This window comes from Toxotes jaculatrix, chromosome 18, assembly GCF_017976425.1.
Source record: "Toxotes jaculatrix isolate fToxJac2 chromosome 18, fToxJac2.pri, whole genome shotgun sequence".
NCBI classification, from domain to species: Eukaryota; Metazoa; Chordata; class Actinopteri; family Toxotidae; genus Toxotes; species Toxotes jaculatrix.
Window position 1 is genome coordinate 4,908,642 of NC_054411.1, and position 26,217 is coordinate 4,934,858.

Here is a 26,217-nt window from a genome sequence, read left to right on the forward strand (position 1 = left end):
GGAGGACTTAACTGCATCAGGGAAGCTAACCCTGCGGGTCACGGGACTGAGACAGCAACTCAAAGGGCTTTAGTTTTCACTGTTTGATTTGTATTTATGTTTAACAATGAGGAGCCAGGACCTGCCATGTTTACCTCACCATACAAGTGCAGCCAGAGTAGATCTGCTCAGTAATACATTTATATAGATTACGTTGTTGATAATTTTACTGTTTGGTAGCATACTTATAGGAATATTTACAGCATGTTCATGACAAATGGGTGATATTGAAATTCTCATAGTCATTTTGACCAGTAACAATATATTTTCCATTTCGCTGCAGTGATGTTAGAGTTTAGCTGATAACCTGTAACTCTGTCCTGCTAAACACTGTACTGTGTCCGTTTTCTGAATTCACACACCGAAAGGAGCATCAAGTGTTTTACCTCAAACAGACAAGTTTATTCTCATATTTTCTACAGCAGCAGGATCTTTGAAAGCTTCAGTTTAAGATGCTAAGTGTCTTGCTGTCGCCTTAAGTGAAAACCATTATTGTAATTATCAAAAATGGTGGAAACACTAAACGTGTGACAGTACGGCCTGTTTGTCATGGGTGACATGGATCGGGACACACCTCCATCCGCTGCAGAACTGTAGGTTCATTTTCATGTCACGGCACACGGAGATACTCCACCATCCGTACCCCTACACTGAGACAATGAATGAGCTGTTAATCTCTGACCAGCCCCCCCCCCGCCGGTATGACTTTTTCTTCGGCCGTGCGCCTCAGCAACCGGGCTGTCGCATCCTCTTCCTTTTTCAGAGCTGCATGGCAACGGGAGGAGGAGGCTGGCCGGGATGAGGGAGGGTACCACCGTCCCACGTGTCTTCCTCACCGCAGACCCAGCGCGTTTCTCTTCGCTTTCCCATCCCTTCGTTTCCGCATACCGCAGATTCGCATATACACACGCGCACACACATACGAGCTCATCCATACACCCATACGCGCCCGCGCAGCCTTGCGGAGCAATGCATCCGCGGTGCGCACTCTCCCGTTCCTCCCTATTTCCTCATTGATCAATCTATAGGCCTGTATCGATCATCTCCGCCATAGGCCTAGGCTATGATTCATTTTTCATTATTCTGATATGCAAATTCTCCGTAGCGGCGTTGGCCGGAGCTGAGAGGGTGAGAGAGAGAGAGAGGGAGAGAGAGAGACAGAGAGGGAGGCACAGAGAGGGGGAGAGATGAGAGGACGCGCATCATCAGATGTTTAGCAGATTCACTTTGGATCCTCGCCATCATTTCTGCTGTGCGGTTTTGGTTTTTTCTCGGTCTTTTTCCTCCCCTCCGTCGGCCGGGTTCGTGACATTTTTGCGGCTCTCTCGATGCTGTAATCCGGGGGAATATGTGAAGATCATGCTGGCGGTGTGGTGCTTCATGGTCTTTGCTGCAGTGGGCGAGAGGCTTGCAGTCTCAGGTAAGCGAGAGAGAGAGAGAGAGAAGAGGGAGAGGGGGTTCGGTTAAAGAGCGGGAGCACCCTTTTCATTTCCTTTGCATCCACAATTTTTTCCCCTTGCACCAGCACTTTTCTAACCCCGGTGTAGACTGTGATTTTACTGTAGTGGGATCTCGGTGCCAACCAGCCTACTGGCCTGAAAGCACTCTCCGATGCGGTAGATTTGCTGCATCAACACATTTCCACCGCAGCCCCGTTGCCTATATCCAACGTACCCATAACCATTTACAACGGTTTTATCCCATTAACACATAAAAACACTTTTAAATAACTTGTCAATCACCAAGACAATGTGTTTTGCAGCCTGATTGATAAATGCTGCGATTTTAAGCTATATAGGCCCTGTGTATATGTCTATATGGGCGTCTGTCTACTATAGAGCCTATAAGCTATATGGTAAATGAGTACATGAATTATGGTTCATCACAGCCTAATTATATCCCCCAAGTTTCTCAGAATACAGCAGTGACTTTCAAAACATTATCATTTGGTCACTGTGACAAATTAGGTCACCGATCCATCATCTCAAAGGAAAAGCACTGAAGTGAATTCTTACAGTGTGACTTATTTAAAATACGTCACTTTTAAATCCATTTCCACCATTTGCTTTTCTTACTGAAACATCACCAGGTGAAACTTGAGGCTGGCTCAGGTGTGCCCCTGCCTTGCCACTGCACACCCACAAGCCCGTGTTGTTGTTGTTGTTGTACTACATGCAGGTGTGGACAGGAGCCTGGTGCAGGATGGGGGCATGTGGAACTGGTTCACCCCGGCAGGGCGGCCGGACAGCGAGGACGCTGCGACCGAGGTCACCTATCCGAAGCGGCTGGTGCAGCAGATCAAGTCGGAGGAGGAAATGGCTCATGACCACCTGGATACCAGGGTGAAGAACAGCACTGGGGTCCCCTCGGTAAGTTGTGAGTCTGGACCACTTTCATTCTTAATCTGGGAGCTGGGGACACCCAGGGGTCCTTGACAAGGTTTCAGGAATCTCCCAGCAATATGAGAAATAGATTAATCTCACTATAACTTGATTAAAAAGAAAGTATGCCAGTTGGACAATGTACGAGAATAGCTTTTTTTAATCAGAGGATTCATTATTACCTTATATATCACAGAATCACTCGATGTATGTATTTTTATCTTGGACCAAAATCATGTAAAATGTGAGGGTTTCCAGCTTAATGCTCAGGTAAATGAATTCAACACTTCAGACAATTTTGAGTCTAGTGCTCAGCATGCATCCCTACTAAAGAGCGAGTCTATGTGGACTCATAGGGGTGTGACAGCACAAAGATAGGCTGCTACCCTGCTGATGGGAACCTCATTTCTCCGGTGTCTGTAAAACAGTGCACGGCTCGTCTCTGTGCTGCTCAGGCAGCTCCTGCTGTACGGGGATGACAGTGCAGGGTGGTGTCTTGCAGCAGTCTTCGCTCCTGGTGATTTTGACCTAGTTAGTCACTGAAAATCCCTTTGAATGTCCACAGTGAAGTAACGTCGGTTGGACGAAACCAAGACAGACAAGTTGTTGTTTTACAGTCATTTTTTTTTTATTCTTAGCTAAACGCTGGTGTTCCAGTTGTAACATCTGGCAACAAGTTCTCAGACCAAAACCTTCTGACCTGCAAGCAGAGTGGGAGTAAATGCACAGTTAATCAAAGGGCTGCTTAAATGTTTGCATGCATGGTTGTTATTGCCCCCCCCCCCCCCCCCCCCCCCCCCCCCCATCCCATCCCGGCAGGACAAAGCGTAGCCCCCTCCTGAAATATTCAGTCATCACGTCCCATCATCCGGCTGCCGTGCTGAGCCCCGGACTTCTTCATTATTCAGTGGTGTGTTGAAGTATGTCCCCATTAATTATGAAGCAGGCCTGTGTGAGAAGTGCTGCATGGTCCAAGAGGCTGGAGCACTCCCCATCCTCTCTCTCTCTCTCTCTCTCTCTCTCTCTCTCTCTCTCTCTCTCTCTCTCTCACTGTCATGCTGATATGATGAAGTTCATATCACTGTTATGAGAGAATACATTAAACTCCTTACACACACACACTGGCGTCAGATGTTTGAAGACTTATAGTTAAGATGGATGTTGCCCCCCCCCCCCCCCAGAGGAGAAGCTGTCTTTAAACAAGACTGAAACCGTATCATTAAAAAACAACAGCAGTTAACATAAAATACATTCATAAGATAGAAACGATGACACTGTTCGAGTAGGCAAGGTTTCAGAATTCCCCGTTTCAGCTGCTGTTCCAGTTTAGACCTGCTGTGTTTTGTTTTTGTAAAATATTTAAGACGCCTGGAATGAGGAACACGATAAATTTAGAAGCAGCAGGAGATGAGCTGAACTTTTTCCCGTCTTTTCTGTCACATCGTGCTGAAAATAGATGAGGCAGCATTTTCGATCCGCTGATTTGGTTATTTTACGTTACCCGTTGGTGCATTTTTTTTTATCAATGACTGGATAACAGTTGCCTTCAATCTGAGGCAGATTTACCTTTTCAGGATGTTATTTTTATTTGTTGGTAGGTGAATATGTTTCTACTGTGTCATATTGATGGTGCTCGTTACGCGTGTCACATGAGGTTCTGAAATATTTGGGATAAATCCCTGAAGAAAATCACTTTTTCTGAGACCAGTTCACACTCAGCTCCAGCAGTCTGTTGTGAAATCAGCCACAGTTTCTGGCATTATTATCTTTATGTAAAATGTACAGGTCTTTATGGCTCATAAAGATCTGTAGCAGCTTGGATCTGTCCGGAGGAAAACTACGATGTGATGCAGTCAAAAGCTCCAGAACAGCTGTTAAAGGGACCTCAGCTTTTAAGCCAACATGGAACGAGAAGTCTTTGGACTCCACAGAAAAGTTTAATTTTTTAAAATCCATCCACCATCTGCTGAGCAATATGATCGAAAGTACATGAACAGGTACTGAGTGGACCTTGTTGTGAGTTGTCCTGTGAACCACTGTGAGAAAAGTCACACATAATCATCAGTCACATACAGAACACCGTCAAAGTAAACATGTGAAACGGTTATCGGACAGAGACAGAGCGCTCCTATGGACATCATGCTCCAGCCTCTCCAAGACAGTAGTAAGAAATCTGTTGTCCTTACTCACTGCAGGGAATAATTGCTGGATAGTGATGCATTTTATTGTAAAAGCCCAGTGATTCACTGCAGCCTGGTTCCTCCAGACTGAGATCAAAGCCACGCTGGCACAGTCAGAGCTGCTGAAGAGACACACTGTTTAGTCTGCAGTAAATCTCTCTCTCTCTCACTCACTCTCTCCTGGCCCTGCTGTCTCCTCACCTCCCCAGCTCTGGCAGCTGTCCATTAGGGACATTGGCACAGCTTGGCTGAATATAGACGACACCAGTAAAGTTTTCTTCTTCTCCTCCTCCTCCCCTCCTTCTGTCAAGTCCCTCTCCATCCATCTCCATCGCAAAACTCCAGCTTAGCTCTTAAACAGCCATAGTTCTCTGCAGTCATGTCTGCCTGAATGCTGGCAGCGGATGTAGATCAATGACGGCTTTATCAATCATATTACTTCAGCTGCTGAGATGCTTTTACGGTCTATACGCTATTGATTCTGTTGAATTATTCATGAGACTTTTTCAAAATCACTCTGTGGCTTTTACAGGGCAAAACACTTAACTGCAATTGTTTTGTTACACTTCAATATATCAGCTGTCAAATCTGTCTCTGTTACTGTTTTCTTTTCCTTTTTTTCCCCCCCCAGCCTGTCCACTTGGCCCAGAGCTGTTTCCAAGTGGACGCCTTTGGACACACCTTCACTCTGGACCTGGAGTTAAACCAGTTTGTATCCACAATCATTAGATCAGTGTTTTTGTACACGTTTGTATCAGTGGGTGCTCTTAATTTACTGCAGCTGTTCTCATTAGCATTTCCCCACACTTAAGCAAATGCACTTAGCGCCTCTATTATGTTACATGACAAGATGGGGAATACCAATGTAACGCACGCACACAGACACACACAGCTGGATGTTTACGAGGCTCCGCTGATTTTATTAACACTACATGTTAATATGTCCACTTAATTCTTTGTGAAATGCATTGGAGTGGCAAGCAAGTAGTGGAAAATATCCCCGATGAAACCAGTTTTGATTACACGGTGACAGAAATAAGGCTGTGAGAGATATTCACGGTATCTCTCCTCTATTTGCAGTCACCTCCTGTCTTCAGAATATGTGGAACGGCACTTTAACCAGGATGGCAGACCCTCGCAGTCCGTGGTAAGATTTTTTTTTCATGGGGGCGTGGTTGTGAACTGACAGGATTTTAGAGAGTGAACTTGTCTTTCGGCTCACAGGACGTAGCATATTAATGAGGTGACCGGAGATGCAGTGCAGCGTTCGGCTCTTTGGCTGTGGAAGCCGAGGCCACTCTGGTGCTGTTGTCCGTGGATCTTAGGATTCATTCAAAATTTTGTTTGTCAGACGAAATGTCTCACATGGTGTAGAGCACCTTATATAACGCAATTCCTGTGTCTCATTTTAGAAACAAAAGACATGTTTTTTGTTTGGTTTTTTTTTTAAGGTTGATTCTTTTATATAATTGTGATGTTGAAGTTTCTACAGTTTGATCTCCTCCTCCTGTTTTATCTATTTATGGAAACTGCATTGTGTGCTCTCTGCTATAAAAGTAGGCTGCCATGTAGCCATTAGGATTATGTATGTTACAGTCCCGTACGTACGTGGGTTTGCCTGTTAGCGGTTATGTGTGCGTGTCTCTGCGCTGCGGCCTTTCTCAGACAGCCAAAGAAAAAAGGCAGTGAATGCCTGTGGTGTAAAAACCACGAGCTCACAGAGAGAATCATCAAGAGGTAATGGGGAAATGGATGAAAGCCTTGAAATCTAATGTGATGTGTGCTTGTCAGGACAGACCAGAGGAATGTCACTGCATTCTGCTAGCCAGGAGGGATGCTAATGTTTTTTTTTTTTTTTTTTATGTACAAATGTGCCACTCACTGCAAACCCCCCCCAACCAAACACCCACCCAGCCAGCACTCCGTGTCCCCACCCACAATCGTACCAAACTCTCCCTCATTCCTCCTGACCAATCAAAAGCCTGTTTCCATAGCGACCAGTTAGCTCAGCAGTGTCATTAAGTTCTTGGCAGCGAAGAGAATGAAAGAAGAACGAGAGGGAGGGAAGAGCAAAACCGGCGAGGGAGGAGGAGGAGGTGGGAAAATGAGGAGTAAAAATGCCAGTTAATACAAAAGCGAGATAAGGTTTGGAATCAGGGAGGAGTAATTTGGGGGCGTGTATGTCTCTTCATAGACAATTGGTTTGTTCCCAGATTGGCTGGGGGAGTAGAGGAGGCTTGCAGAGCCGGGGGACAGAGACCTGTAAGGCCAGATTGTCTCTCAGCTGGATGGAGGCCTCACGTGATGCCTCTGATGGTGCTGCCGGACATGGCAGACGTGATGCATTCAGGGCAGCGCGTCACCAATCCGACCTCTGTCGCCAAAACCCTTTTATTTTCATTCAAAGCACCAAGGCGTTGTTTGGCCGAGGTGTTGTTGCGAGGCTGAGACACCCTGCTGAACTCAATTTGATCCCGGCGAACCGGTGTTTCTCACTTTTTCTCACCTTTCCTGGTGGTTCATCTTCACCGCTCTGACCTCGTGAAGCAGCGCGCCCACTTCTGGGGGAGTGCTAGCGGGAGATGAAAGCTCCGGGCTCTGCTGTGGTAGTTAAGGTTGTTAAAAGGACAAAAAAGAGCAGAGCAGAATTCTTTTTTTTTTTTTTTTTTTTTTAAGCTTCATCTTGCTTCTTTTAGTTGCAGCTTGCCCACCGCACAGTTACTCCATGCTAAATCCTTAGATCTGTGCGGGCATCATGAGTGTTGAGATCCTCGTGCTGGGTCTACCTCCACCTCTGTTGTCAGTGAAGCGGAGTGGAGTAGAGCACAGGACGCAAGTAGGTCACAAACTGTTCCACAAACGCCATAGCGGGGTAAGAGGGAGTGGGGAGTCGCATATGCAGAGGTTGTGAGATGTTTTCCCTCAGAGCTGACCTATCACGATAACCGTTGAAGTATGAAAGTGTGCCTGCAAGGCCTGAAGTGTGTCAGTAGTGGTTGTTTGACGAAACGGGGCGTGTGTTGTGTCTACAGGGAGGGGAGCACTGCTACTACCAGGGAAGGCTAAGAGGTTTACCAGAGTCCTGGGCAGCTGTCTCCACCTGCCACGGCCTGTGGTGAGTTTGATTATAAACCTATGCATAACATCAAATACTAGTGACCTGTGCATGCTGATCAGGCTATGTCAAGTTGTCCTACTTAATTTTTCTCCATACATAATTATATCTCTAAATAGGCCTGTTTTTTCTCTGCTCTCCATCTTACTGATCTCTCTCTTGTTGGTTCTCAGCGGCATGTTCTCTGACGGCTTCTTCTCTTACGGGATTGAGCCCATTCACAATGGGACCAATCAGGCAAGTACTGCTTGGATCGTAGCTGTAGAGATAATTTAATTCACTCGGATCTTAGATCCTAATGTGTCTAATGTCTTCTGGATTTAGGATGGTGGTGCTCACTTAATCCGCAGGATACCTGACATCAGACTTTCCCCACCCTGCACAGGTACATAAGTGCATTGTAAACATTTGCATGTTGCAAAAAAATCAGTAAATATGTCCTAACTGTCTGTGCAACATCTGTGCTTCTCTCTGTGTCCAGACTGTACAGAGGACAGTGAGTGGGATAGCAGAGGAGGTGATGGAGATGACGACAGACCGGACCAAATGAGGGAGCAGCAGGTATCTGGGGGGCTGAGGCGGTCCAAGAGATTTGTTCGCAAGCCCTCCGTCCAGACTGAGACCAAATATATTGAATTGATGGTGGTCAATGACAATGAAATGGTGAGTTGAAAAGTATATCTTGCTGCCAGTTACGCAGAAAAATTAGAGATGTCGAGGTCAGAGCAGTTGTCCAGCAGTGCCAAAATCTGCCAGCGTGGTTTGCGTGGCTAACCTTACTCCAGCCCAGCTTGGGGATGCGTGTACTCACCTAGTTGTTATCGTATTTTTGCTTCTTTGACGTATGTAGACGTGTGAAAATAAAGGCTACGTCTGGGCTGCTGGAGAGCGGCAAGTCAAGCAACAAACTACAGGAACTACAGTGAAAACCTTTTTAAAACACAGCTGACAATATGTAAACAAAATAGGGTCTGTTTTCCTTCGGTTGAAAAGCTGCCAGAGGCTCCACAGACTGCTGAGTTCATTATCCTTTACTGACATCAGAATATACAACTGCCTTCAGAGGTATAGATTTTATTTATTTATTTATTTTTATAGATGTTGATATGTCAGGGGAAATTTACAGGAGTACAAGTAAAATATGGTGAGAGATAAAGCAAAAGCTAGAAAATGGATAGAAATGATAAATGTGAAAAATGACTGAATGGTCCAGAGTTCATTTCATCATGTTAGACTAACTTCTTATTAGAGGAAAGGGGACTTATCATTTATCAAAGATGCATACAGTACATAGAGTACAATGCATAGATTCCTGTTATGTAACCCTGTTATGAAGAAAGTTGCTGTGAGAGTTAACACTGGCCAACGTTGTGGGCAGCTGATACGAGTAACACATGGAAATTAAATCAGCGAAACACTCTTTTAAACTTCTGCCTTGTATTGATGAGGGTCCTTACAAGTCATGTAAGTGAAAATGTGTGTAAGTGTGTGTGTGTGAGCGTGAATGTGATCCATCTCTTACGCCATCTGTGTATCTTTGTTTCTCCACAGTTTGTACAGCTGCGTCGCTCAAGCAGCCAAACCAAGAACTTTGCCAAAGCAGTGGTCAACATGGCAGATGCGGTAAGAGCTTTGTTTGTAGGATTACAGTCCTCCTACTGCTAAACCCTGCACACACACACCGCCACCTGTCAGAAAGTGTGTGTGTTCCAGATAGCGCTCAGCTTTCCATGTACAGTGTTCACAGCGCCGGTGCCAGGCCAACAAAGCAATAGACTGATGGGCATTTTTTTTGTCCCCCAGATCTACAAGGAACAGCTGAACACGAGGATCGTGCTGGTTGCCATGGAGACCTGGACCTCCAAAAATATGATGCCAGTAGTTGAAGACCCATTGATAACGCTGCAGAACTTCATGAAGTACAGGAAGGACAACATCAGGGAGCAGAGTGACGTCTTGCAGTTTTTCTCGTGAGACAGCTGCAAGAGAAAATCGAATTTCTACAGAATTAAAGCTTGATGTTTGGATGCTAGTTGAGGTTTTAATCTATGTTTATTTATGTTATTTGTTTTTTTTTGTCCTGCACGCCTCAGAGGGCGTACATTTCACAGTAGCCGCAGTGGGACGGCCTACACCGGAGGAGTCTGCTCTCTGACGAAGGGTGGAGGAATCAATGAGGTGAGGACAATCTGAAATGGTCAACAGGGATTCATTTAAAGAAAAATTAGGTTTAATCACGTTTCAGCTATATGTCGATTAAAATAATTAAACCAGATTTTCATATTATCTCATCTTTGTGGGACAATTTAAATTAAACTACTCAACACATAAAGTTGTGATCAGAGTTAAAATCTGACTTAAAGTTTATAGACTTGTGTTTTTGTACAGATTAGACAAATGAGATTTAACAGCTTTAAAGCTGCTGTTAGGCAGATTTTGTTTTGTGTGGTCGCAGCCAGGTGAGGATTTTATATTAGTGTTTCTCCCATCTCATAGTAACGCCCTCATGTATTCGTTTCAGTATGGGAATGTCGGTGCGATGGCCATCACTTTGTGCCAGAGTCTTGGCCAGAACATCGGGATGAGGTGGAACAACGCCCGTAACTCTGCAGGTAAAGGACAACTGGAAGGCTTTATAATGCATGTTCGGACGATAGAGAGATCTGTAAACCAGGACACTAAATCAGCAAAGCAGGGAGAGGTAGATCAGTGTGGGAAGGACTGAGGCAGAGCACGAGGCAAGGGAGGGGATTGATAGCTGGGTGGGGTGGTAGTGGTGGTGGTGGGGTGTCGCTGAGAGCGTTGGCTGTGCATTGGTATCCCTGTCCAGCAGTTCTCTTCTGTAATTAGACTTCTCCATTAGGTGATTAGTCACCTGCGTCCAAGAAGGAGGGGGTTGGTGGTTAGAGCATCGCTGCCACTAAACAATGGGCTGTGTGATTAATGTTGAAGAGCCATCGGGTCCATTATTCAGTGCCAGGACAAGAGCTCGGTGCACACACTATAAGTCCCATATCTCTGTCACCAGGAAAGGTCTAAGGAAAGGCTTTTTTTTTTTTCTTTGTCAGTCGTAAATCTGTTGCTCAAGACTTGCTGCAGCGTGTGAAGTGTCACAGCTCGGATTATTCCTGGTTGTTTTTCCCCTGGTTTAACTTGCGTCACTCATCCGCATTCTTCCTTCTGCTCTTCTTCACAGGAGACTGCAGGTGCCCAGACGCTTGGCTCGGCTGCATCATGGAAGACACAGGGTAAGGATCCACCTTTACACTCACGTGAACAACAAACATAAGACACCTGTAGAAACGCTTCTCTTCTGTCTTTGTTGACACGACAGCAGGACTGTTTTCTTGTTGCACTCCCTCCAAGCTGCGATTTGTTCCGTTCATTTCACTCAATTGGACAATTAAACACCTGTAACAGAGGGGTGCTTCGACTTTTACTCAGTGTTCCATTGTACCAAGCTGGTGATGATCGCAGCTTGTATTGGATGCGTGAAGCAAGTTTGTCGAAACATCACACATCAGTGTGCCGCCCGCTATAAAAGAATTACCAGGATTGAATTAAAAGTATTTATTAAGTGACTGATTTGGATTTGGCTCTTCTCACCAGATGGAACAATAAAGATTTCAATTATTCATTTGAGTAATATCTTACTACAGATGGTAACATTTCTGTTAGATTTCAAAGTGATGGCACAGACACCCACAGTAGATCTGGCATTCCTCACTGGCAGAAATGCATTGTGCTGTTTTTTTTTTCCTTTTCTTTGTCATGTCCTGGTCTCGATCTTTGTGTGTTTGTGTATGTGTGTTTGTGTGTGTGTGTCTCTCTGTGTGAACACAGATACTATCTGCCCAGAAAGTTTTCTCGCTGCAGTGTTGATGAGTACATCCAGTTCTTGCTCCAGGGGGGCGGGAGCTGCCTCTTCAACAAGCCCAACAAGGTGAGGGCCATGTGGGGATGTAGGATGTGGTGACAGGAGCTGCAGCTGACTGTCATTATTTATAGACCAATGAATTGTCCTAATTTCCATCTGAACATATATTTAATGACAGGACTGAAGTGTTTTCCTTTTGTCGTCTTCCTTTAAGTAATGCCCCTCTCGTCACATCTCTGTACTCTCAGCCAACAACCTCCTATATTTCAGACACATTTCATCTCTCACCCATCTGTCTCCCACTTATATATGTGTTCATATATGTCCCTCTCTGTCTCTCTCAGCTGTTGGATCCTCCAGAATGTGGGAATGGCTTCGTGGAGCCAGGGGAGGAGTGTGACTGTGGATCCCAGGTGGTGAGTAGCCAGCTGGACATCACAGCATGAAAGCCAGCTCTTTAAACCTGCTGCAGATGGGCCGCACCTCCACGTTCTGTATGTATGAGCACCGGAGGGTGTGACGTTTTCTGAAGCACAGCTGACGGCTTGTTTTCATGTCTGTGGCTGCAGGAGTGTGCCCGTAGTGGAGGAGCCTGCTGTAAAAAGTGCACACTTACCCATGATGCCATGTGCAGTAATGGACTCTGCTGCAGTGGCTGCAAGGTGAGTCTTTATAACAGGGAGTTTTAAAAAAATGGACACGAAGAAATGAAGTAGATGAGGTTCAAATCCTCTTTACATGTAACAACGAAGCTGAGCATCTGTTCCACTGTGAATTTTCAACAAGAAGTAACCAGAAATAATATTTGTATTCGTAACAGTTTTTTCTGCAGCTTGGTGCTTTAAACCGACACAGATACAAGAACAAGAAAAGTCGTGCCTTATCGCTCCATTTTCAGACTTTTCAGGCAGCCTGGGTGGTGCACTGACATGCTTTCAAAATCACCTGTATGATAACTGTTCACCTGATGCCTCTTGATGCTGTGCCGTAGTATGAGCGGAGAGGCGTGGTGTGCCGAGATGCTGTGAACGACTGTGACATCCCAGAGACCTGCACCGGAGACTCCAGCCAGGTAGAGCTGACTGTATGTAACACTGGACAAAAACTGTAAGATCAACCAGAGTATCCTGTTCATTATGTGCTTTTACTCCTTTGCAGTGCCCTCATAATGTCCACAAGTTAGATGGCTACATGTGTGATAACAGTCAGGTAAGGGCTCGTCTGTGGCACCTTATCTGTTCTGCAGCCCACTCTGACATGTACGTGATCATTGTTGTCTCATTTCTTCAGGGTCGATGTTACGGTGGACGATGCAGGACTCGTGATGGACAGTGTAGGGGACTCTGGGGTTATAGTAAGTATAGAACACATGTACAGCACAGCCGTCCCTTTCCCCAGGAAATGTGCAGGTTTTTATGGTTTTATTATGTCTAACAATGTGTTTGTTTGCCTGCCTAGATTCAGCGGACAGGTTTTGTTACGAGAAGCTGAACGCTGAGGGGACAGAAAAAGGCAACTGTGGTCCAAGTCCAGAAGGCCAGGGCTGGCTGCAGTGCAACAAGCCGTGAGTTATTTGCCCCTGATTCATTTTGCTTTATTATGGTTTTTTTTTGGGGGGGGGGGGGGGGGGGGGGGTGTTGGCTCAGCTGCATTTTAAGTAGATGTTGTAGTTTGAGTTCTCTTGAGGTTTCCTGAAAGGATACGACTGGTTTTATTTGATCCTTCTCATCAAATCCAATGAAGAGACTGAAACCAACAATTAATTTGCTCTCCCACCAAGTACCAACCCCCATCTGGGTAAACAAAGCACAAACCATTAAGCCAACAATGATTTAAAAACACAAAATGGAGCTACATTTAGACTGCTTTTTGGGTTAACATATATTTATATAATAGTATTCTGAAATCCTTTGTCTGACCTGCAGTGTTTTTCTGCCTCAGGGATGTTTTGTGCGGCTTCCTGTTCTGTGCCAACGTGACAATGAAGCCAAAGTTCGGAGACCTGCAGGGTGAGGTGACCAGCTTCACCCTCTACCATCAGAACAAGTACCTGGACTGCAGGTAAGTGTGTCACATCCTTTTAAACTTGCAACAACCAACAGAGTAAAAAAAAAAAAGAATATTGTGTCCCTAAATGTGTAGCTCTACACCTCTTCTCCCACCTGTCTGACATATTTGGATGCTTCACTCAGAGGCGGCCATGCTCTGCTGGAGGATGGCTCTGATCTGGGCTATGTGGAGGACGGCACTCCCTGTGGTCCCAACATGATGTGTTTGGAGCGACGCTGCCTCCCTGTGGCGGCGTTCAACCTCAGCACCTGCCCGGGATCTAACTTTGGGCGCATCTGTTCCGACCACGGGGTAAAATACAAAAATCATGAACCTGCATCTTCCCTCATTTTAGTCCCCTATAATCTAACATGTATTTAGGACCTGCTTTACATTTAAGTATATCCATTGTTTTTGCTTTAAAGATTTATTCTTCCTTACTATCTCCCTAAGTATTTTCAAGCCAAAAAAATGTGTGGGTTACATGTAACCGTTGTTCTAACAGAATTTAAATGACTGTATTTCACTGTGAAACTGATCCAAACTATGTATCTGCGATATTGACATTAAAAGGCTGCTAAACAGTGGTTATGTGTCACCTGTATGTCCAGTTTTAACCTAGATACAAATCACCGAATCCATGCTCACTGGCTACACAGCTTGTATTTGCCTATTAGCAGGTTTTGCTCTGGATTTTCATCTCTCTCTTTCTCTTTCTCACAGACCTGCAGTAACGAGGTGAAGTGTATCTGTGACAGGGACTACACAGGGAAGGACTGCAGTGTCTTTGATCCCATCCCCGAGCCCACGGTCCCAACGGGCCCAGAGAAGAAAGGTCCATAGCAGCTCTGAAACTACCCATGTCTCTCTCTCTCTGTCTGCCTCTCATATCCCCCTCATAGTCTCTGCCCATCATCACTGTAGCTTTTTTTATGTACTGAAGAAGAGCACAATATCTTCTCCTCAAACACCTGAAGAATAGTTCACCTGATTATTGTGAGAAAGTTAACATCAGTGTTTAGACACAGTGTTTTTCTTCCTGCTGCGTCCTGATTTCAGTGTTGGGAGAGTGTGGGTGTGTGTTGAGACACGTTTATCCATTAGAGCATATGTGCATTTGCAGTATGTTAGTGTATGCGTGTATGGTGGTAATGTATGTCTTGCAGGCGCCGCCATCTTCAAGTGTCTTCCTTACTTTCTTGCAGTCTGCCAATGACACAGAGATATTGAGCAGCTGCTCTCATAGGGCCAAAAAAGCCAAAGCCACCCTGAGCAAGAGGGTGTCCAGCTGAAAGAGCAGGAGAGGGGGAATGAGAACAAAGTAATAAAACACTCTCCTTTGTTTTTGTTTTGATTTTTCTTTTTTCTTTTTTTTTTTGTAACTGTTGTCTCCCTGACCTCCCTCGCTCACCCGCCCGTTCTCCCACCTCCACCCCACGTGCTGGTTTCCTCCTCTCTCCCTTCATCTCTCTTCCTCTGTCTGCAGGTATCCTACCATCTGCCTCTTTCTCTCTCTTTGTCTAGTTGATGTTGTTAATGTACCGTGTTGATGCTGTCCTCTGACGTGTGTTTTTTAGTGGTGTTGTTTTGTTTCTGCCCCTCCTCTTCCCCCCTCCTCCTCCTCCTCCGCACCCTTCCTCCCCCCTCCTTCCTCTGCGCAGGTCCCAGTGGCACCAATATCATAATAGGGTCCATCGCAGGTGCTATTCTCCTGGCAGCTATAGTCCTAGGGGGAACAGGATGGGGATTTAAGTAAGAGTTCTGGCATGCCTTTGTGTACCTGTCTGCTTCTACGTAAAGGAACCCCCCCGAACCCCACCCCACCCTCCCCTCCCACTCTCACCCCCCTAAAATAGATGCCCGTTTGCAAGTCATCGCCCAACCCAGGGAGGGGAACTGGGGAGTCAAGTCTGAGATGTGCTAATGCTTGAACTGCTTTTGGCGTTTAACTCCATATGAAACATCGCACTTTGATTAAATCTGTAATCAGCTCCATCCTGCACCTTTCCTCCCCCTCCCTCCCTTTACTAGCCCAGCCTTTTGTAGTAATGGTAGGGCAGGACCAATATATTTTTTCTGCCAGGAACCATTGCAGCACTTCTCTCAAGATCACTAGAACTGATGTGACTTTCTCCACTGGTGCCACATCTGGAAGTTCCCCCTATTTGCAGTTTTCCCCCGACCCACCACCAACCCTCGCTCTCTGCGTAGTAATGAAAAACTCATTGGTTACAGTGGATTAACTTAAGCAGCTTTTTATTATTATTATTATTTAACCTATGGTGCTATTTTAGCCTGCATTATCCTGTTTTTCTCCTGTAGGCAGCATCCCCAAATGCCCTCGCTGCAGTGCTTCTTCTGCACTGCTCCTCCTGTGCATGTTGGCTATTGTTCACTCCTTATGCTCTGACCTAAAAGGACTGTTCCTCCTGCTTCACTCTCACCAAGATTCATAAGACAGTAGCTGTGGCTGGGTTAACGAAAAAGCTAAATTTGAACGACTTCTAACATGAAATCAGTCCTTTTAGGGTCAGAGGTAAGTGTCTGTGCATGTGTGCATGAGCTGTAAGCAGGAAGTTGTCTCTTCCTAGTCAGACCTCTGGCTTAGGGGAGGTGTAATAGCATCTGGTGTAGTGCCCTGTTGCACACTATGGAACTGAGAGGTTCAGTGCCATGGCTGCTGTAGACCTGCTGCATGTGATATCATCACTATAATCTGGCAAGAAAGATTTTGGAAAGGACTGGTAGATGAATAATGGATTGAATGACTGAGTCATTGTTCGATTCACGTTCTTGCTCTAAAAATCTGGCAGTGTTGTGGTATGATAGCCGGTCCAACATGAAAGAAAAATGATTCAAACACTGATTCATGTTTTAAGTCCACATTTCATTTTAAAGCGTCTAGAATGAAGCATCTTTTTCTTGCTCAGCTTTACTGTTAATGTGTATTTGTCTGTTAAATTTTATGCAAGTTCTAATGCAAAATTCTTTATAACATGCTTTTAAATAGATAGACTGTTAGTAATTTTCTCGTGTTGTATTTGACGTGTATTGACACCTTGTCTTTCCTCTCGATGTTTACTCATGGGATGCAGGAACATTCGAAGAGGAAGGTATGACCTTGTAGGACCGTGACCATGTGATGACCATGTCCTGTTCATGGAGCAAAACCTTGAATCCCACTCCTCCTTCCCTCAGTTTGGCTACTTATTCATTCATCCACCATCTGATCATCCTTTGGTTAATCCCCACAGAGCACCACTGCTCCTCTTGAATGCTTCACCCTGTCATTTCTTGCTATAAAAAATTCCCATCCTTGTCCCCAATCGCAGGAAATTCCCTTTATCATTGTGAAGCAGAATGGCTTCTTCCATTTCATCAAGCATCTTCTGTCACCTATGCAACCATCCATATCTGGTTTTCCTCCTGTTAATGATCTCTCTGTTTCCCACTTCTTTCAGATCTGGTGGCGGATAAGACGTCTGTCTGTGTTTCTGTCTCTTATGTCCTGTCTACTCCTGTCTTCCTCCTCGCACTGTGTCATTTCCACATCGGAGAAGAGGGGAACAAAAAAAAGTCTTCCACTCCTGTCCCAGAATCTTTCCAGACCTCTTCCGATTATCGTTTCCTCCACACTCCCGTCTGCCCTCCTTTCGTCTATTCTCCTGCCGGGCTCTGCCCTCCTCCGGGCCTGTGGAGCTCCTCTCACCTCTCACCAGCCAAATCATACTCGTGTGGCCGCTGCCAGCAGGCCGCTGAAAATTGTGTCCGGGCCACGGCTAGAGTGAGCAGGTGGCTCTCCCTGTGGGAGACACCAGGGTCTTCCTCCAGTCCGGTGGCTCAAAGAATGTGCTTTGGTGTCTGTGTACCTCCTTTCCTCACATCTCGGACAGTCTGATAAAGAACATATCAACGGCGGACCAATTTAATATGAGACTTGTCTTTCCGATGCCTGCCTGCCTGCCTGCACACACTTTTACCTGGCCACCACATGAGTCCCAGTTAAATGCTGGACTAGAGCACAGACTGGCCATCTAACAGACTGACATAATGTAACAGGAGCCGAATAGTTTCCTTTTTTTTTCTTAAAGGAGAGGGACCTGAGGCACAGTCCCTCCAAGGCCAGGCCTTGATTTGGTGCATCTCAAAGTGGACAACGATCTGTTTTAGATTTGGCAACATGGACATAACTGAAAAAGAAATCCCACACAGGACTGCTGTTAGCATGTTTTCCAAAGAGAAACTGGGGAAGGACTGATGATCATATAAGATGATAGTGTTTCTGTTCATTGTTATTTGTGCTTAACTTGAGGCATCCTATGTGCCCGCCCCCCCCCCCCCCCAGCCCCCTCCCACAAGTTTTCAGGTACAAAAAAGGGAAGCTAGGTGTTATGGTTTTGGGATCATTTTCAAACACTTAACTTTGAAGCAGCAGAGACCGTAACTTAGTGTTTCCTACCACAGGCCGACCAACATACATTCCACAATATCTGTCTGTGTGCGTGCTCACCACTTTTAGGCCCAAAGTTTGTACGCTTCGGAGGTTTGATGTGTGTGTCTGTTGCACGAGTGAGTGTACGAGTGTAAGAGATTTTTAAAGAAAGGGAGAATGTATGTGTGTTTGCATTAGTGTTAGGGGCAGTTGTGTCCACGTACACCTTAACACTCCTCCTATCACAGTTAGATAGGAAGGTTTTTACCTCTAGAAGATCATTTCTTTCTACAAACTGTTGTGCGTTGCAGCACCATAAAGGCCGCACATTAATAAAGAACTCAACAGTTTTTATGTCATGTATCTACAGAAAATGAGCACTAGCCAACTGTATGCACACCTATTTGTAAATATGTGCAAGATATAGTGAATGTTAAATGCACTGTATGAAGATTTATTTAAAGCTATGTTAAAATTGAGTGAGTTTTATCTGTTTCAGCAAACATATAGCTATCGGTCTCTTGACATGACCTGCATCTGCGAATCCCTCCTGTAGTCAGTGCTGTCCACGCATCTTTAAATGTGGCGTTGCAGCCGAGCTAGCCGCCTCGCCGCCTCTCTTACCATTCCAGCTATCACTAAAATGTCATGAATCTTTTGTACATTTGTTGATAGCCCTGAGCCCTGGGTGAACGCCACAGCCCAGAGAGTTTGTAATGATCCCCTGCTGTAAATGAGATTAAAGAGAATGGGGTCCCGGAGGCAGCTTGTCTGATGCTGTACGTGTGTATGAAGTCGGTTTGGTTTGTTTGAGCTTTGCACTATGGCAGATGCACTATTGTTATTAACAATATGTACAGAGTTGGTATCAAATACAATCTGTTTGATCAGTTTGAAGTCGAGGGGGGAAAAAAAGAGAAAATGAGATGCATCTTACCCCATATTTTTAGACACTATCTTTTTGAATTGAGACAAAAAGAAAGAAGTGAACTAAGGCTTGTGGATGGATTGAAATGAAAGGAAAATAAAACACTAAAACATTGAACCACACCTCCTATGCTCACATCTCCCTGCCTTCCCATGTCTGTATTTTATTTTTTATGGTTTTAATAGATGCTTAGACTTGGGAGTTTTTGGTTTTCTGCCTCTGACAAAACATTTTTTAAATATCATAATCATCTTCATGCTAAATTACAGTGGGTGAGGGACAAACAGAAATTATGGGAAAAATTATGTAACTATACATCAGTATTGTTTTCTGGAATTAATTATCACTAGAGCTACTACGATCTTAGGCTATAAATAAAATCAGCAAATCCTCACACTGAAGAGGCTGAAACCTGCAACTATTTTACTTTTTTTCATAGTAAATTATTTAAATGAACTGCTTATCAAATTGTTGTGACAATCATCTAATCATTTCAACAGCACTGCAATCAGATTGCGTTTTTGCATATCACTGACATTACGTGACAAGAAACAAAATAAGTATATTAAAATATTATTTTAATTACGACCAGATAATTATAAGAACAATCCAAACAGTCGTTGACAAGTCGTCCAGCATAAGAAAAGCTACATGTAAGATTCCTTATACCACGGCACAGAGGCATTTAGCTTTCATTAAATAAAAACTGTAAAAAATTCATTGACAAGGACTGGCACACAGGCCAGTGACTCATTATAAAAACAACAGTTTTAAAAAGGCTGATAACAGCCAAAACAATATGTCAATCCCTGATCTTGATCGACATGATCTTCAGCTGGGTGAAAGAGAGCAGTTGTGTTTGAGTTGTGCTTTTTTTTCTGCTAAATACTGATGAGTCTGTCTGCAGGGAGGTCAACACTCTTTGGTATGTTGTCACGACAGGTGGGACGGAGCAGGATGAGGAAGCGTTCTGCCCATGGACGAGGTCAGATGTCAGTCTGCGACCTCCCCGGTGTCCCACTTGGTTTTGGGTTCCTGCCACCATTCTGCCAGGAAGGACTCCTCGTAGTCTCCCATCCCCTCAAACTCAGCGTCAGGGTTTTCTGAGTGAGACGCAGCTGTTTCTTCTGGACTTACCACGTCCTGAAAGTTAAACAAAACACTCCTAGTCAAGCAAGTATTTTATCATCTTACTTCCACTCTATCTGGCAAAGCAGATACTTTTTCCTTTTTATGCCTATAAATCTGTCACTTGTACACCCTGTTATTCAGCCTAAACTCTCCCACAATCCTCCTCCCCCCCTTTCAGGTCCAGGCGGTGTGCTGAGATGGGAGGAGCTGACCTGAGTTAAATAGATGTGGCACAGCCTCAGTGGCCAACACCTCCCAGCCACATACCACACGCTGCTGGTGGAAAACACAGCCCCCCTCCTGCTTTCTCTTCCTTACCCACTCCTTTTCTCCCTTTCATCCTCAGAGGCTTTTTTTTTCTTGTGCTCTCCTTCACGTAACCTGAACAGCAGCTTGCATTTAGTTTGTTAGTCCGTATATCCCCACATACCTTTTAGGGTTTTTGGGGATATTCACAAAAAAAAAGTGAACTTTGTACTTTGGAAAACAAGGACACAAACTCCAGCCACAAATTTCAGTTGTTGAGTCAAGTTTCAACAACTGTGTATCAGATCACAAAAACATTTTCATACTTGCATAGCCATAGAGTTCTCTAGTCATGCAGATAGTTTGGGTTTTATACGCTGAGGTTTCAGAGGTAGACATGTCAAAACCTCAGCGTCTACCTCTGCCACACAATGTAAGTAGGTGGAATTTTGTTTGTGCTGTTAAAAAAGAAAAAAAAAACTCAGGGATGCATATCTGAAAACCTCATCAGATAAAATCAGCACTGCTACATACCACTCGGAGTAAGTTAAAAAAAAAAAACAACAACAACAAATATATCTTTGTTCTTTGCAATTCAGGCAAACTGGTTATTTAATATTTCTAGAATTTGTCATTTTTCTAACCAGCAGACTATAGGAATAATAAAGCTATAATCTTCTAATGTAAGACTACATAACTTTTGAAAAATAATAAATAACGCAACCCTTGCTAACCTTGCACTCAGTGGTTTTGCTTCTACAGCCTGATTTGCTCTGGTATGACCAGTAGCTTATTGACGCTAATGTTAGCAAACTGAGTCAGATCACCGGCTTTAGGATTGTTCCCTACTTGTACTATTGTTGCAATATGTTTTATTTTTTAATATGATTCCATAATTGTCACTTGTGGCTACAGTCTGCAAATTACATGTACTTTCTCTCCCTTGAGAAAAATTCAGACATCAAAGAGAAGATTTTTTTTTTTTTTTTTGGTTCATGATGGCAACCTCTATTTTTGCATTAATTCGTCACAACACCATTAGTCCTCCGCCTACATAGACGGAGTCCTTGTTCCCATACAGCCAATCAAATGCCAGCTGCTGTCAGTCAGACACCAACTCACTCCTCCAGCTGCTGTGATGCAAAGCATTTCTGTTATTTCCCCCAAAGACCTTTTCTTGTAAAAGACTAACTAACATTGTGTTTAATGTGATTTCAGCTGGACTTTAAGCACGGCTGCTGTCCTCACAGTATCACCATGCTTCCTGTATATCTGCGTCTACAGCAGGAACATACCTCTTCATCTGTTTGTAGATAGTTCAGTGCAAACTCCAGCATGTCCGTCTGTTTGGTTGTCAGGTTAAAATACCTCAAGGCCTCCTGAAAAACAAATATGACATAATAAGATCAGCTCTTGTGTTGACCGGAGCAGAAGCCGAGAGCAAAAACAACTTGTTGCCGTTTTATGATGCTGCACTGAGCAACAACAACAACAACAATTTAGCCCATTTTCTTTTTGTTTACTGCCTTTTTGCTCCTTCGTACGGAAGATTTAAAGTATTTACAGTGGTAGCAAATTTGTTTGAAACTGGGGCAACTTCAGTAGGCAGTGAAGTTTATGAGCCAGTTTAGCTCCGTACAAAGCTGGTACGCTGCAGCTGCTGCCAACTCTACGCCAAGCAAAAAAGATGGGAGAGCAAGCCTGTCTTTATACAACTATATGAGTTTCTAATTGCCACCTTGAGATTGTGTTAATGTTCACGCCAAGACCGCTTTATGGCATAGTTTTTCTGCTTTGGTTTAGTACAGCCGGTGCAAACTTTGCTGACACTGTTGAGCCTGGTTCAAACACCAGACCTCAAAATACAAATGAATGAAAAGTGATGAAGTCTTCACTCACGGGCCGAGGCTCAAAGTCGCTATCCTTGAGGCCCCACTGCTCCTTGTAGAAATGATAGTATGCTACGTTTTGCTGCATCACCTGGTCTTTGGGGTCAAACAGCATGTAACTGGCTGCACAAGGCGCAGCATTCTTTACATCATTCACTGTGAAGGAACACAAAATGATCCAAGTCACACAAATGTATCGTCCAACGTGCTCCCAGAAGCCTAAATCCAGACTCATTGTCACAGTCCTTACATTTATAATAGGAAAACTGGAGGTAGTGATACATCGTGGCGACAAACTTCTCCACAAAGAAGCCTCCGACACTGGGTGTTAGGTGCTCCTCACATTTCACCTTACATTTCAGCACATCAGTGTAGAGATCTAAGGGAAGCAGGGCAAAGAAACAAAACAAATCAGTTTCTTCTCTAAAACTTGCTAAACTACTGCTTTGTTTAAACTTCTCTCTACTCACCTGCCAGTGTGGGGTAGAAGTCTTTGAACTCTAAGATCTCATATGAGCCCTCGCAGCCGGCTAAGCACAGGTTGTATATTTCAAAGTACTGCGTGATGGCCTGCTCCATGTTTCGGGCACTGTTGCTGAAGTCTCCGCTGTTGTAAAGTGTAACGCTCTTCAGGAACACACTCTGGATAACAAACAAATGCATATGAAAACAGAGAATCTGAATAGCATGTCTGTTGTTGGCACACCGGAGATGGGTGGCAGTGTGAAGCTGCGAACCTCATAGGGCTGCTCCTCGTGGTCGATGAGATATTCTTCCACATCAAACAGCGTCTTGTAATAGTCCATGTTCTTGGTCAAATGGGGATCAGTTGGGTTCTTCTTCAGGAAGGTGTGGGCTGCTGCCACAGCCTTCTCCACGTTATTGAGCTGTGTAAGAAGGGATAGTGTTAAAAATGGACATCACAGTTTGACTGGACAGTAACACGGCAGCCTTTGCCAAAAGGATGAAATTAACTTAGTCAGTAAAACACAGTGAACTGTCTCCTTGTGAACTTCTGATGCTGATAATTGCATATGCTCAAATGTCATAATACAAATACAGTTAGTAATTAAATCATGTTGGGCCTGTGTGGCTGCTTAAATTCATGTTTTATTATAGGCACAGCTGTTTGATCACTAGATGGAGGAGAGCGTGGATTCACCTTTTAATTTAGCAGACAGAACTATAACACATCTACGTGCTGGAGGATCACAGCAGTTAGAGTTAAAAGGTTTCTGAAGTTACGCACAAATGTAGGACAATCAAAGTCAGTCTGTTTTCCTCGTCAGCAAACCCAGTCCTCCCCACTCTGTGCCTGACAGAGGAGAATAAGGGGATTGTTTCGGGGGGAACACTGGAAGAGACGTGGCACATGCTCAACTACTGCTTGGTCGGCAGGAGGGCGCAACAAAGCAGCTGAAAATGTATCCTCCACATGACACCGACTAGAAATTTCCTCTCGGTGAACCAAACAGAGTCAATCTTCCTCGGGGAAACGACTGCAGGCACTTTGGCTGAGGGATTGCGCGCAGTTATTTTAACGCTAAATCCACATAAACAGTATGTTCCTATGTTTTTCCTTATACTCATATGAGTTTATAACGGGAAACTCCCACACTGACTTTATATTACATTTCTGTCACACGCACTTTGTGGGCTTTGAGTGTGTCGTGAGTTTACAATCACAGCATCGCATTTAATAGTTTTGTTTAAATATTTTGTGTAACCTCAGACCTCAGTACTGGGGCTACATTTATATGGGATCCCAGTCTTGGGCACAGCATTAGCCCTTGGTCTCACCTGGTAGTATGCATACTGTATATACCGATACGGTATTCTTTTTTCGAAAGTTTCCAGTAGATCCCGTCGTGGATATGCGAGATTAAACACTGGAAACCCCGCCTTGCACTTTTTAAGACACGCAGCTCTCAAAAGGATGTGGCGCACGACGCGGAGGTTGCTGTCGGCGAACAGGGTGTCGTTGTCCCGGCTCACTGAGCTGCAGTTGCGGCTGCAGAAAGCCTCGCTGTCCCGCAGCAGCCGGTGGAGCCGCAGGCTGAGTTCCAGGAACTTGACGCTCTCTCCCCAGTTCTGCGCCGCGTACTGATCCAGCGCGTAGCCGTACGCAGACTCCAGAGGCATGATGTCCTTCTGGGGGAAACTTTTAAAGCTGTACTGCTCATACTGAGCCTCCACCAGGGCCGGGAAGAGAAAGGCCAGGCACAAGCTTTTCATGAGCATCATTGCCTCCACCGGCTCCGGCACCAGTCTGTTCTTGTTTTTGAATGGATCGGGAAGCTTCCTCTTTCTTTACCAGGGATTGCTCATGTCTGCCTGCACGTAGGCTGTGAAAGCCGTGTTGAGCTGGATGCACAAAATAAGAACTTCTAGCCACGACTTTCAAAATAAAAGCCCCCGTTTAAACCAGAAACCTGTGCTGTACTGCTTTCAGATGACTTCCCTTCCCTCACAGTTACAATTAAACCTGATTGAGAGAAGTAGTGCAGGGAACATCACGTCTGTATTTATTTTTCTCACATCTTTGCAGTACACTGTCATGAATGTTTGCCCAAAATAAATGTACACATTGTGTTTGTGCTGAATATACAAGCCAGTCTCGTGTTTACTAAAATAGTTTTTATACAAACAGTGAAAAAGAATGTGGTGTATAAAGACAGTAGCCTGGACTAAAAGCTAAAAAAAAATAGCCAAACATTGGCACATTTCAGGATAAAAATTTTTTAGATCAGCTTGTTTATCATGATTATGAACTTAATATTTTTGTGGCTGCAGATAACCTGACCCTCCTATGTCCTCTCCTCTCTCCTTCTCTTCTCCCCAGAGACGCACAGCAGTATACACCAACCAGAACCAGTTAACTGTACAAGTTAACAGATATCTGCACCCCTGGCGCTGACAACTGCAACGCTGGACAATTACTGTGAAGGCAGAAGTCCGTACTACCGGTATGAATGGTGGTCACCCCGGCGTACTTGACACAGGCAGTCTTTAATTTGGACCTTTGGAGAGAGGGTCTAGTCCTCCTCAGTGTTTTCCATGGTCATAAAACCCAGCAGACCCATGAACCAAAATTTAACACATTAATGGGGATCTTTTCTTGTTTGTTATTTTTACATTTTTAAAATAATAATAATAATAATAATATTTTTTTTCAGCTCTCAAGCTGTAGCCAGATAATGTTTTCATAAAACATATTGGTTGTCTGAGTAGTGCTTGTATTTTTAACCTGGTAATAATCTACATTCCAAGACAGCGGACAAGCTGAGACATGGGTTGGTTGATCTTTTTAAAAAATCCATTTGCATGGGTGACACATCACTTCTGGGCAAATCTAACCTCTGACTCTCCGATATCTGTAGCATTTCTCATTCATGCTGTTGGAAGCCCCGCAGGCTCTTTTGGTCGCTTAGTAACTTGGGTATTATGACCCGGGGCTTGTCTTCTGAGGCGGATAGATGTGTTCAAAAGCACTTCTCCGTGGAGTCAGTGTTTAAAGTGCATGAAAAAGGATGACTGTACGAGTCTGCCACACTAAACTGTGACAGCACAGGATAACTTCAGATTATGGTGAGGCACGTTATAATTTTCGGCTCACCTCAGACGTGAGTGAAATCATGGAGCCAGGCCTGTGGGCCAGGCATTACACGTTTGCAGAATTCCATTAAAAAAGAGGGTGGGGGCCTGGGGACCGCTCCTCCTCCTCTTACTCTCTGGAGTAAATGAACCCAAAGATGCGTTAAGTGACTGGACAGGGCCGGAAGTTTGGTCGACTTCCCGTTCAAAATAAAAGCACAAAATAAAAGTATTGCCCTTTATTTGTCTAGATGTTGTATTCTCATTTCTGAGTGTTTTTTAAATGCATCTGTTGTACTTATTTGACTGTTATAACTCAGTTTCCAGATTGAGATCAAGAATGTTTATCTTATCTT

General features: G+C 44.5%; 1 protein-coding gene and 1 pseudogene across 1 annotated transcript; one reads left to right on the forward strand and one right to left on the reverse strand.

Moving 5' to 3' along the window:
* The first annotated feature begins 1,398 nt into the window (after nt 1-1,398).
* On the forward strand, nt 1,399-17,539 carry LOC121198685 (annotated as a pseudogene).
* Nucleotides 17,540-19,598: 2,059 nt separating this feature from the next.
* On the reverse strand, nt 19,599-24,595 carry p3h4 (prolyl 3-hydroxylase family member 4 (inactive)). The gene is made up of 7 exons (XM_041062970.1): nt 24,068-24,595; nt 23,005-23,154; nt 22,738-22,909; nt 22,518-22,646; nt 22,278-22,423; nt 21,674-21,757; nt 19,599-20,144 (listed from the first exon to the last, which is right to left on the reverse strand). The coding sequence occupies exons 1-7, from the start codon at nt 24,509-24,511 to the stop codon at nt 19,995-19,997; spliced, it is 1,275 nt and encodes a 424-aa protein (XP_040918904.1). The 5' UTR covers nt 24,512-24,595; the 3' UTR covers nt 19,599-19,994.
* Nucleotides 24,596-26,217: the final 1,622 nt, after the last annotated feature.